Source organism: Peromyscus leucopus, chromosome 10 (assembly GCF_004664715.2).
Source record: "Peromyscus leucopus breed LL Stock chromosome 10, UCI_PerLeu_2.1, whole genome shotgun sequence".
In the NCBI taxonomy this organism is placed as follows: domain Eukaryota; kingdom Metazoa; phylum Chordata; class Mammalia; order Rodentia; family Cricetidae; genus Peromyscus; species Peromyscus leucopus.
Genome location: NC_051071.1, coordinates 24,636,231 through 24,649,947, shown reverse-complemented (window position 1 = coordinate 24,649,947; position 13,717 = coordinate 24,636,231). Strand labels below are relative to the sequence as shown.

Genomic DNA, 13,717 nt, shown 5'->3' with positions numbered 1-13,717 from the left:
AGTTTGGAATGGCCTTTGAAGTGATTTTTGTCACAATGAGTGTTTTACAACCCAATTTTAATTTCCACTTAACCAGTAAACATTCAAATCTAGCCTCTGTTCATCAATCATGTTGATTTTTTCAATTCTGATTATAAAGACAAGAAATTCTTTCCTATATAGAGTGAAAAATTTATTTTGAATGGATTCACATGTACATATGGGATGGTTGCTATTTCAATTATGGTATTTGTCTCATTACAAATACAAATACAAGATCAATTAACCTAATATTTGTAACTGGAACCATTAAAATAGTCATATCTCTATTCACAATCTTCTAAAATCTCTCTTAACGTTACCATTGAAAGTTCTAGAGAGAAATCCCCATTTACTCTATGTCATACTATTTGGGAGACTCCCAAGGAGACAGCAACCATGCAGCACAGGAAGCTGATTCATGTGGCTTTGGAGACAAGATAAGCACGTCCAACCTCAGAGGGGCAGGGTGCAGGAAGGGACAAACAGAGCAGCAGGAATGCCTGGTGTATCATGAGCTAAAGTTTGCAGTTCAAAGATTTGTGGTCAACAAGGGGGATCCACAAAGCAAAAGCTGACTGCCTAGCTACTGGGGTCTCAGAGACTCTTACACAGCCTTCTAATGGACTGCTGTGGCTGGCCCGTTTAAGACAGTTTGCCTTCTGAATATCCTGAAGTTAACTCATTAGGGATGTTAAACACTGGCGCAAGAGCCCTTCTCAGAAGGATCTTAGTTTAGTTTTGGAATCTGTAGCTGGAAAGAGGCATATTTATGTGACAAAGTGGCCACTAACCCCCCTCCAGTGTGTTCAAGGGAATCTCCTCTGTAGTCCAGGCCCGTCAGACACTTGTAGGAAAGGACATATTAATGCTAGTGGTCAGCCTCGACAAGTGGCCATGTCACAGGCACCACAGACTGACTGAGCAATCTGCTAGTACTTTTGAAATTCAGAACAAGATATATAAACAGGCTTTCAGCTTTTTCAGATGTTAACTAATTACATCAAGAATCATTGTCTAGGGAGACTGCTGTTTCTCATCTTCTTGTTACCCCACCCCCAAACCCCTTCTTTCTCCCAACAAGTCCTCTTCCTATTTTTAAATTTATTTTTATTTTTTATTATTATTTTTTTTTTAGTTTTCTAAGACAGAGTTTCTCTGTGTAGCTTTTGGAGCCTGTCCTAGAACTCACCTTGTAGAAGACCAGGCTGACCTTGAAGTCACAGAGATCTACCTCTTCTGCCTCCCAAGTGTTGGGATCAAAGGCATGTGCCACCACTGCTTGGCCCCCTTCCTATTTTTATACTTTCAATGTGTTTGTGACCTGTTGCATTTATCTGGGGTTGGTAACATGAGCATGGGTGGAGATGGTTGACAAATAGAGGTGTTTCTGTATCCTAAACACACACAAGAAGAGTTCCGGTGTAGAATATAGTATCTACACAAATTTCACAGATCTTGGCTTAATTTTCACTCTGATCAGAGTGTGAGGCTCCCTGTGACTCTACAGCCTTGTCATGCCTGGTCATGCCTGGAACTGTTCCTGTGAACTTGGATCTGGGAACCTGGTGAGACTGTGGCAGAATCTCATTCTAGTTCTAAATGCTGTTTTCTTAAAGTTGAGAACCTCAGAATGTGTTAGTTGGCCTACTAAGACTTTTTCCCTTTGAGAATGGCCTTCTTTCTTAAGTTCTCTTTAGGTTTTGTGGGTTCCCCCAGTTTGTCTCTGATAGTTGTTGACATTTCTTTTTTATATTTTTGATACTAGTTGTTTATCAGTTAAATGTACGCACGCGTTTACACACACACACACACACACACACACACACCCTTCAATTATCTGATTGGTTCCTCCCCTTTCTTTGTGGTTTGTATTGTTGAAGAGCATTATAAAATTTAATGTAGTAATGTATCCATCTTTTCCTTATTTGCAAAGCTTACTAACCTTCTTATAGAAGCAAAGGAAAGAAAGAGAACTACTGTAGAGTCAGTCTTTCTGGCTCTTTTTTCCAAAAGCAAAGCATAAGGCTTTTCAGATTGTTGCTTTCAAAGAATCATCACAGTAGTGCTTAGGACACTCCTTCACTGCTTTTTGATAGCAAAGTGTCAGGCTTCACCTGGAGTTATTTTAGAATCTCAACTCTTCACCCAGTAGCATCATTCAATGATACTATTGCAAAACAAATAAAATCATGATATCACCCTGTTTTAATCTTTCTATTACTAATTTATGAGATGTTAAATTTAAAATACATATATTTTCAGTTTTGTCCCCAGAGATAAAATTCTCGAAATTCTGAAATTGGATCCATTCCTTACCTGGATGAATGAAGACCCAATGGTGAACATTTTCTCAAGCTTCAGGACTCTATATCAACTGATTAAGAATGCATTTTCATTAGACAACAGAGAACTCTCTGGAGTCCTGAAAGGTATGTCTCATACCCATCCAGGGGAGCCCAAGGTGAACAGTGACACTGAAGACCACTTGGACTTCTTTACTGTAGTGACTCAGCTTCTCTCCCAGGCCAATCATTCTGAGGACCTCTCCAAATTCAACCAAAATCTCACGTCCATTCTCCACCTTGTAAGAGAAAGTTCTGCAGAGATGGCTAATATTCTGGACATTCTCTTACACTCACCTACTCAGGCCTGCCCCTCCTCCTCTCCTGTGCTCCAACACACTGTGGTTGCTAAGCTAACTGACCTGTTTTCTGTTGCAAATAGTTCATTCCCTCTGAGAAACAGAGAAACACTAGAATCAACTATGAGGTTATTTGGTGCCATTTCCCGAGTTGGTGAAGAAAGTCACGTTCTGGAGTCTGCCTTAGAAATATCTAAAACTCTAACGATGCTGGTGACTAACACTGCTGAACTGGGTGATCTTGCCTTATCAGTGGACTCCATGGTGAGACTTCTCAATCTAGCCCAAAAGATCTCAAGAAAGATGGCTTCAATGTTGGGAGTGCTCTCCTTCTCTAGTACAGAGGACTCTTGGAAATTCATTGACACTTTGTATTCCATCATGCTACAAAGTTTTCAACATCATGTGAGACAAATAACTACTTTGAAAAAAGTAGATCCTTTCATCTTTGAAAAGACAAAGGATTTGTTGATGCCATTTCTTGACTTGGCCTTTGGGATGATTGGAGTCATACCTAACATATCACAGGACTCTGATATTTTCAACATGTCATCTAGTGTCTTTTTGTTTGTCAACCAATCCAAAGATTTTTCTGAGATTGTGGAGGAAATGGCTGAAAATTTAATTTCTACAAAAATCAGGTTGAGAGATTTGGAGCATCTTGTGGTGGTGATTAAAAACAGGACTCAGAATTTTTCTACTGAAACTGTTAACTTAGGGGAAGAGATTCTGGACTGCTTAGTCCCTCTAAGTAACATCACTGACCAAATGGACTTCTTGAGGTTTTATGAGCTTTCTTCTACCAGTCGTCCTCAGGGCCCGAGACTGGAGGGAAGTCAGGAAGTGATCAGTTTGTTGGATGGAATGCTAACAGATAACAGTACAGAAAGAGAGACTTCCTTGAAAATGGTGATTGATCTCACCTTAAAAGCTCTTTGGAGTGGCTTAAAGGAAGATAACTGGGACATTTTTAATCTCCTGTTGACATTTGCCCAGCACCCAAATGACCTTTTAAAAACCATAGAATCAGTTGTAGAGGCCTCTAGCGGAATTAACAGTGACTATGGAGATGATTTAAACCAAGATTTAATTTCCAATCTGTCATTGATCCAGAACACCACTCGCTATCAGCTTTCAAAGGCAGTCCTGATTGGTCTCAGCAGAACAGTCCTTCCAAGAGAAGGGCTGCTTCCAAACCGCACTCAGTGGACACATTTCACACACACTTTGTTTCACCCAGATGATAACAGTTTTCCTAATTCAGCCACTGGTCAGAATGTTACATCAGCAAAGGAAGAAGTGATGGCAATTCCTCATGGCTCTGAACCAATGTCATACTTCCAGAAATTCCTGAAGGCATTATTTGTATTGATTGAACTCTGGCAGAGAGTCCCACAAGCTGATCAAAGGTATTCGAATTCCTATTTTGCTTAAGTTATTCCTTACTATAGAAATCAAGAAGTACTTACATCAAATCAGAGTAAGCAGTTTTTCTTAATTTCAATCTCCATTACACTCTGAAGCCAGCATCCATCCACACAGAATTGTCCAAGTCAACAATTTCTTTTCTCTCTTTGCCTCATTATTTGACATCTAAGTATGATTTGGATTCATTTTTAGAAACTTCCAAAAGTAAAAGCCTTGTACTCTATCCACTTGTTTCAGGACTGGATATATGCATAGTGAAGCTAGATAGACCATTGCATTTATATGTATATCACAGCAGTAGCACTAATTTGTGCCTCACTAATATGTATAGTCATCATATGCCAATAAAAACCTAACATAATGAATTGTTAAACAGTGATGAGTCAGGTGTGGCAGTGCACACCTATAATCACAACAGCCCCAGGTACCAAATAGTGGAAACGTAGTCATGAATTCAAAATATCCAGGTCAGTCACAAGATTGTACTTGCAGTTGTAGCTAACCGTATGATAAAAACAGGCAGCCAACAAACTCGTGCTCTCCTGAAATTCAGCTCTAAAGAATGTTTTGCCTCTAAGCCCTCCCATCCCCAAATGTTGGGTCAAAAAACTGTCATTGAGCTCACAATCCTGCCTCAGCCTCCAAAGTGCTGGGATAACAGGTATGTTCCACCAAACCCTGCTGGAAACTTGTTCTTAAAAGCTCCAGTGTCACTAAATCCAGCTCTGGTATTAGCCTGCTGCCTTGGGCTTCAGAATTTGTGCCTTTCAATGTAGAGAACCCCAGGGTGCTGCCCCTGTCTCAGCTGTGATTCCTGGATATGCTAAGGCTGGCTGTCCTGTGGTTCCTACCTGTTAGCTTTTCTCCCAGCCCCATGTGGCAACTTAGAGATGTTATGTAAATAACATAACTCGTTTACCACCAGACAGGCTGACCTACTTCCTGTCAGTTCTGCTCTCGCAGAACTGTACTCTGAACACGATCATTTTTTATGGCTTGGAAAGATGTCCTCACTTGGTGAAACAGATGTCTCGTTATTTCAAATTTTAAATGCTGGCTTCCAAAGCCTCCTGTTTATCTCATCATTGTCTTTGATCCTTAAACTGTCATGCTTGAGTGTAGTGTTCTGCTTGGGATTTGCTTTCAAACTGGAGGAAATCTGGGCTCCCTCTGTTCTCTAATCTCAGCTTTCACCTGAGATTTTCAGTTTTCCACAGATAAAACTTCCACCATACATCTATATACCCCCCTTTTCTTCCTTCCTTCCTTCATTTTTTCTTTCCTTTCCTTCTCTTCTCTTCTTCTCTTTTCTCTTCTCTTCTTTTCCCTCTCCTCTCCTCTTCTTTCCTTTTCTTTTTTTCACATAGGCTCTTGCTACACACCCAGGCTAGCCATGTTCTTGAGAGGCAGTCTGTTGAGCACTGAGATTATAGGTGTGCATCTCAACATACATACAAGTCAACATCTTCAAAAAAATTACTATTTTAATTTTAATTGAGCTATATTTATGGTGAACAAAGTAATTCTTTGTTACATGTATTATATATAAATGATCAGATACAGCCTCCAAACAGTGAAACATAGTTTTTCTAGTTGTTTTGAGATTTATAAGGTGTTACTGTTAATTGTATCCATCTGTATTACTGTGTCATAGAACACAGCACTGTTTGCTCCTAACTGGGACTCGCTTTTCTCCCTAATCATCACACTAGCCTTTAGAAGCCACATTCTACTCTCAATTTCTATGAGGTCAACTTCATTAGGTTCCACATGAATGACGACATCTGATATTTGTCATCTTGTCCCTGACTTATTTCACTCAATCTGCTACACTGTTAATAGGAGAAGGCTTTACCCTTTCAACGATTGTCATCATATTATAAACTTTAATGTCCAACTCTTGCATCTCAAGAGAATGGAGCAAGACGAGAAAGCAGACACCAGACTTATTAGCAGCACTGATCAAACTGTAGTAGGAAGCAGAAAGCTTTCTGGAGGTCCAGCCTAGTTACCTGCACTTTTCCTTTGTTTGTGCAAAATAAACACGGTAGAGTGAGGAGACAGTTCTTGCACGTGACTTAACCTTCTACCCGGCAGCCGTGCTCAGAGGTTACACATTTATCCGTTAACACCATGATCTGTTTTTCCTAAGTGTTTCTGAGATGTGTCAAGTTTTCCGGCAGCTGGAGAAGCCCTCGGAAGCTGTGGAGATGCTGCACAGAGTGGAGATGATGGCTCTGCGTGTGCTCATCATCTTTGCAGGTGGGCTGGCTATGGAGGAGGCACTTAGAATTGCCCTGTCCCAGTTATCACAGCTTGGCTGTCAGAGAGATGCAGAGATTGACTCTGAGTTTCATTTAAAACAAAACACAGGTTTCTTAGCATGGCTATTAGGCCCTGGGAGGTCTAGCCCACCCTTCCCAACCTCAGTGGCTCCTGCGCTAGCCAAGCTGGATAGATCCCCCCCCCCCCCGCCCCCAAAGCTGCACTTGCCTCTCTGGTCCTCAGCTTCCCAAATGCTGGGATTACAGTTTTATAACATGATGCTCAGCCTGTGTGCTGTTGTGAATGCGTCTTCTCTGATTGTAAAGCTGTGTAAATAGAACCTGAGATGCTGGTCAGATGTTCTTTTATTGAGTGAGCGAATGCCTGAATAGAAGCCAGGAGCCCTCTCAGACACTCAGGTTACCCTCCTTGAGTTCCTCGGTGTGCCATCTGTTTGTGTGGGGTGTTGCTAAGCATTCAGTCTGTGTGGTAATACTTAGCTTAAGCGGCACTGGAAGGGCCATCTACATACTCTGGGCTCTTATTTGGTCTAAGTGAACAGGCTGTGGGGTTGGGGAGGGCATCCCAAAGAGGAGTCTAGCTTGCTCAAGAAGGGGAATGAGAATACACACAAAAGTCTGCCATCAGAGAGGAAGGCTCACTGGTCTCAGAGTGGACTCACTGGCCTGTGTGGGTGGCCATGGCTGGGATCCAGGGGTGTGGAAGAGCATCTGTCTGCAAGTGGAAGGAAGGAGAAATGAGACTCAGGCAGGAATTAGCCTTCTAATACTTTTTTTAAAATGCAAACTCAAAGCACATGCGATTTTTGATACTGTCAGTGGTAATAACTGAAGGAAGATACTGTGTATGAGAATGAAGGGTAGAAAGGAGAAGACCATGGAACATAAACCCCAAGTAGAGGCATGCCAACTGAAACCTGAAGGCCGAAGGGATGTGTCTATGTGTTAATTGATGTGTTGCCCAGTGTCTAGAAGAACCCTGACATAGGCACGGTAGATGTTCAACTGATGTTTCTAAAAGGACTGAGTGGATTATTGATGGGCACATTGAGGCCAGGCTACCTCACTGTAAGTAAAGGTAATCCAGTTTCATGTGCCATAAGGCATTACCAGCCAGAGTGTCTTCAGGCACAGAATTAAACTTGGCTTTGTTCAGTGACATCATGGTAACTGGTCTATTGGAAGAAGAGAGAGTTTGCTATCAAATAGACTGAGTTCTCAGGGCCTCATGCCTGCTGACAGGCAACAGAATCTCTTTGAGCTTCAAAGAGGGTGAACTCACATCTACTTCAAAGAGCAATTGAGAAGACTAAATATGAGGAGAGTATAAGCCCATGTGATCTGCCAGGGCCCTTTCTGGGGACATGTATGTGCTGCACACATTCTGGCTCTCCTTCCTTGGTGAGGGTGGGGTTCCCTACCTGCTGCTGCTGGGAAAGGCAGCCCCCAGGCTACTGAGAGCTGGCTCTCAGGAGAGATGGGCAGTACTAGCTCTGGTCTATTCACTGCTCTCCTTCTTCCAATTCAAATGTTTCCTTGAACCCAGGAATTGGCTAACCTTTTGGGTTGAAACATAAAAAATTGAGGAACAGAGGGCCAAAGTGAACACATATGAATACTGAAGCCTGAGAACTGTTGTGTAGGGGAGTTCTTTATCTCTATCTACAGACCTAAATTTTTATTTCCCATTGGAGATGTCTACAAATGTGGACTGTATTGCCAAACACCAAGTATTACATGTGGAAGCACACAGCATGCTGCTCAATAAAATCTCACCATGGGGAGGCATGCTTGGGGACATTAAATCAAATCTCTTTCTGCTTCCTTTTCTGGCGTATAAAATTCAGCCATGTTTGAAGATGCAATTATTTTGACATTTCACAGTTGGGTAAAGTAATGAATTTTCAGTGAATGGGAACACTTATTGGTACCTGGATTTCTATGTATTTTGCCATTCTGGATCACAGATGCTAAATTAATATAACACATGAAGTGATGTTAGGAAATTAATTTTTAGTGTTTCTATTTCACTCAGGCATGGCTGTTGTTGAAAGTGCCGCCTCGTTTTCCTCCTTAGAGTAGACCCTGTTCTGTAGAGTAGGAGACCAGGGTGGAATCAGCAGGCTCTCATCCAGGAAAGTAGGAGGTGCAATGGACCTGGACAGGTGGATAGGTCTTCCATCACACAAGGAGCCCTGCTGTTGGAGTTGTTAATGTCATTGTTGGCAGAGTTAAGTTCAGCATCATTTTTCTGTCCCTTCTGGTGTTAAATATGACAGCAGTGATCATAGCCTGCTAAGTTCACGGAAGGGGAACAAAATGTTACCAGGCATCCACTCATATCATGTTCTCATCTCACTAATTAGTGAACCAAGGAACAGAGAGCATGAGTCATGCTTGGAAAGAAGAGTTCAAGGTCAGGGATGGAGACAAGGATGAGCAGGCCAAGTACTTGCTATGTGAGCATGAGGCTTAAGTTCAGATCTCCAGCACTTATGTGAGAGTTGGTTGTGGTGGTGAGGACTTGTAATTCTCGTGCTGGGGAGGAGCAGTGACAAGGAGATCTCCAGAGCTTGCTGGGAATAACTCTAGTCCGTTAGCTTGACGTTCAGTGAAAGCCATTGTCTCAGAAAAGAAAAAGATGGATAAGGGATTGACAAAGACACCCAGTATCCACCTGGCCTCCATATGCACCATTATACATAGGAACACACACACACACACACACACACACACACACGCATGCACGCATGCACGCACGCACGCACGCACGCACGCATGCACGCATGCACGCACAAATGCACAAACGCACAAAAACGCACAAATGAACACACGCATGCATGCGCTCATATCCACACACATGCATGCACGCACATGCACATACACCTCTCCCAACGAGGAGGTGGGTAGAGCCTATAGGGTTTGGGGAACAATATGGAGATCTAGAGAATGGTGGCAGATCTGGGAAGCCAAGACAGATATCTAATATGTCTTTAAGGTGAGAAGAGGAATAAGCACAGGTAGAAGGGACTAGAGTGGGGCTTTAAGAAGCAAAGTGAGGTGGAAGAAGAGGGCACCCTGGAGGGCAGAGGATCCAGGTGAGAACTGAGCTGTTGCTAGTGTCAAGACTGTTAGATGTTCTTGTGGTGATGCCTTAAGGGTCAGCTGTACAACGGGGGCAGGAAGAGGCCAGGTGACTAGAAGTCTGGCACCTCTTCTCCTAAGTGCATCATAGTGATCTAACTTTAAAGAAAGGTCATCCTTTCCTTCCCATTCATCTTTTTATTTTCTTTCTTTGTTGGGAAGACAGTGTCTCCTTATGTGGTTTAGGATGGCAATAAATTTGTGATCCTCCTGCCTCAGCTTCCTAGATGCTGGCATTGCAGTGGTGTATGACCGTGCTGGGATAGAGTGGGTCCTGTTTGGTTTGGATTTCTTCTCTTGGTATACTGCCCAGAATAAAACTTTTTCTTTTTAAATTTTAAGGACTGTTGCTATTTGAAAAATAACAAGTTTAGTTATTCATAAAAATATACCTTGTTTTATATCGTGACCCAGCATCTGGAAGGCACTTAGTCATGTGCTAAATGCCAAGAGTATCTGAAAGCAGGGGTGACCTTCTTGACACTGCTCATAGATCCCTGGACAGCCAGTGAAGGGAAGGAAAGGGAAGGGAGGAAAGGGAAAGGAGGGAGAAAAGGGAAGGGAGTTGAGGGAAAGGTGAGCCTGAGTTCTGAGAGGTGTCTCGTTAGAAGGAGGCAGAAGTCCCCTGAGAAAGGCATGAGGTGGGGATGGGGGCATGAAGAACATAGATTATGAGTGATTGGGAGGCAGAGGTGACTAGTTGCTGAGAAGAACCTGGGGTACAGCATGGAACATTCCAGATTTCTATAACCAACCAGCTATTTTTTATCTCAAGGCAGATTATAGATGGCAGGGGTGGGGAAGATGTGGCCAGTACCTGCCAGAAGTTTGCTAATCTCCTGGGTAGTTGATGTAGTTATTTTACATTATCTAAATGTGTGTATAGAAAGGCAGTGTATTTTATTAAGATCGTACTTACTACATATACATTAAAAATCAAAATGTTTTGAAAGGTGCAATTTCACCTTTATCTGCCTGTGCATCTTGATGATTTAAGGAATATTTAATTTGGATCATTTTGAATCTTTGAAGAACAATTTTCTGAGATTGGGCTGGTCGAAAGAGAACTGTTTATTCACTTCTGTTTCTTCTGGCAGAAAACCCTTCCCTGACTAAGGACATTCTGTGTGCTATGCTGAGTTGCAAAAGAGATGGGATGAGGCACCTGATCTTCTCTGCTCTGCGAGGAGTCACTCTGGTACATCACCACTACCAGGTTTGTCTTCTTTTATGTTTCAGAGCATTTTGCATTCATCATAGCCCAGGCAAAGCAGTGGTGTTGGCTCAGGCAAGGTAGTGGGGTTACTCCATAGTTGCAGCATGGTCCTGAGAACCAAAGGGACTCTGCTGTGCAGTCACAATGGGAATGACCCCTGTAAAACTTGCAGCATGCAGAGCTTGGCTGGTACTCGGCTCCGAGAGTTGCTTGTTAAAGTCTTAGGGATTTTACAAGCGATGGTTAATCATTGCACCATTACAACACAAACTATAGACGCACTATTAAATATATATGTTAAAAGCAAAAGCAAAAAATACTTTGGACACATAACTTCCTAGTTTTTGATATATTTTACTGAGCAGGGCTTCCTAGCTCTGTGTTCAGTGACATCAGGCTTGCAGGAAGTAGGGTGTTTATACCAGGGGAATTGGCAAGTGCTTTCAAACAGATTGTCTCTGCCAGTTTGTCTGTACATCCATCTGCCTATCTCTCCCTCCCTCCCTCCTTCCCTCCTTCCCTCCCTCCCTCTTCCCTCCCTCCCTTCCTCCTTCCCTCCCTCCCTCCCTCTCTCTCCCTCTCTCATCTGTCTGCCTGTCTATCTATCTATCTATCTATCTATCTATCTATCTATCTATCTATCTATCTATCTATCTATCTATCTATCATCTATCTCATTTATCCTTCTCATCTATAATCTGTCCATCCATCCACCCACTCATCTATCCATCTGTCCATCTGTTTATCCATCCCCTACCTACTCATCTACTGATCCATCCATCAGTTCATTGTGTATCACTTTTCTATCATCTATGTTTTGGAAAGATAGTTTTGTGTTTCTTTATTTTTTACTAGCAAATATTAATTATTCATAACAATGAATTTAATTATTACATTTTATACATGTATATAATATACTTTATCATATTTTCCCTCATTGTCTTCCCTTGACTCCCTCCCACTCCAAATCATTTTATTTATGCAGTGTGTTTTGATCATATTCTTTTCCATCTCCAAATTCCTTCCAGATCCTTCCCACCTCCTTACCCAACCAACTTTGTATTCTTTTTCTCCCTTACATCCTTGTCACCCTTCTCAAAATTAAAATCAATGAACAAAAAGTTTAATAACACAAAAATACCCAAACAAAACAATACAAAATAAAAGGTACAAAACCAAAAACATGGAGTCCCTTTTGTGTTGGCCAACTACTCCTGAGCATAGGCCCTGCTCTGGAGTGTGTTTGATGTATTCAGTGGCATTCTATTGGTGAAAACTGATTTTCCATTTCTCAGCAGGTATCAATTGCAAATAGTTTATTGGCTAGGGAAGGGGATTTATGTACACTTCTTCTCAGTGCTGGGATTTTTGTCTGGTTTGCATTCGAGCAGGTCTTAGGTATGCTGTCCCAGTCTCTGTGAGTTCAATATATGCATCAGTCCTCTTATGTCTGGAAAATGCTGTTTCCTTGGAGTACATGACATCTTGAAAAATCATTGGCCAAAGGGGTGCCTTAAACCATCATCCCTTCCCCTAACAAAGCTATCACCTTGGCAAGTTAGTTTTTAAATACCTACTGGCCCATTGTGGGCTTAAGTAGATGAGCACACTGGCAAATGCCAAAGATTACCAGCTGATGAGACCCTGCATGACAGTTTTCTTTCTTATTAACTTGTGCAAATACTTAGGAATCCCACCTACGGGCTCCAACTTATACTAAATCAGAGTGATTTTTACATGGGGCCCATCCACATCAATTAAAAGCTAGAGTCCTTGAGAAACTGGAATAGTGGCAGTGTTTTTCTAGAAATAAGGTAAACACTTGGGCTTTATCTTGAGACAGTTCTGAGTGTTTACTATTTTTATGGTAGAGTGACCCTTTCCAGTCAGATGTTCAGTGGGTGCTGGATGCTCCTGGGAATCAGAGAGATGATACTGACAGAGACCATGCACTGCTAGACCCATCCCCAATGATGTGGCGAAAGCCTAAAAGGCCACTCTTCTGAGGAAGCATGAGAAGGTGGTGAGAACATTGGATCTGGCCATGTTTAGTGTGTGTCTTCAGCTTCCAGAGAGAAATGTGTGTGAAAGAGAAAGCCCCAGGAGCCCACCAGATAACCACCCTGTCAGCCCTGGAGTTTTCTTTATGTGTCGACTTATTTAGACAACTACTTTATTTCCAGGCAGTGCACATCTTTGGTAAAGATGAGCCCTCTATAATCTGAAAATTCCCAGTACAACATGTTCCAAAATCTACAACTTTGCGTACCAACATGACACTACATAAAAACACACACAGGACATGTCACAGTGTACTAAACTACTATATGGGCCACCTTTAGATTATAGTTAGAGTAGGTTCCTAGCCTTAATATATCTCAAAATGTGTATTCAGATATTCCACTATCCAGAAAGACCTGGAATTGGAAAAACTTCTGGCCTTAAGCTTTTTATTTCGATAAGGCAAATTAACTTGTATTACATATGGAAAAAAACCAAAAACCTAATTTTTTTGAATTCTGAGAGAGTATAATAATAAAATGGGCAATGCAGTGCAGATTTTAAAACAACTGACCCGAAGACATCATTCATACTTCAATTCAGTGTGTATGGGTTAGTAACTCCGCCAGGATAAAGAGCAGAAAACCCTGCTTTGATGGTGACATGTCATGATGTTATGGATTAAATCATGTCTTAGTTTGTTTTCTGTTGTGATAAACACCATGACCAAAAATGACTTAGGGGAAGAAACAGTTTATTTTGCTTACAGGTTCATCATCAGGGGAGCCAAGGCAGGAACTTGAAACAGAAATCATGTGGTAAAGCTGCTTCCTGTCCTGCTTCAGAATGTATTCATCCAGCTTTCTTATGCTGCCTTGGCTGAGGATGGTACCACCCATAGTGGGCTGGGCCCCTATGTCAATTAGCATCGAAAAAAATGCTTCAGAGACATTGTCACCAGCCAGTGTGATGGAAACAATT

The 13,717-nt window shown here is 41.9% G+C and overlaps 1 protein-coding gene across 1 annotated transcript in view; it reads left to right on the top strand.

Annotated features, from left to right (window-relative positions):
* The window catches only part of Abca13 (ATP binding cassette subfamily A member 13), a 436,683-nt gene that overhangs the window by 98,979 nt on the left and 323,987 nt on the right, over window positions 1-13,717 (top strand). Inside the window, exons 18-20 of the mRNA XM_028891010.2 lie at window positions 2,284-4,071; window positions 6,243-6,352; window positions 10,617-10,735. Coding sequence (XP_028746843.1) covers window positions 2,284-4,071; window positions 6,243-6,352; window positions 10,617-10,735 — 2,017 coding nt within the window. The remainder of the gene's footprint in view (window positions 1-2,283; window positions 4,072-6,242; window positions 6,353-10,616; window positions 10,736-13,717) is intronic.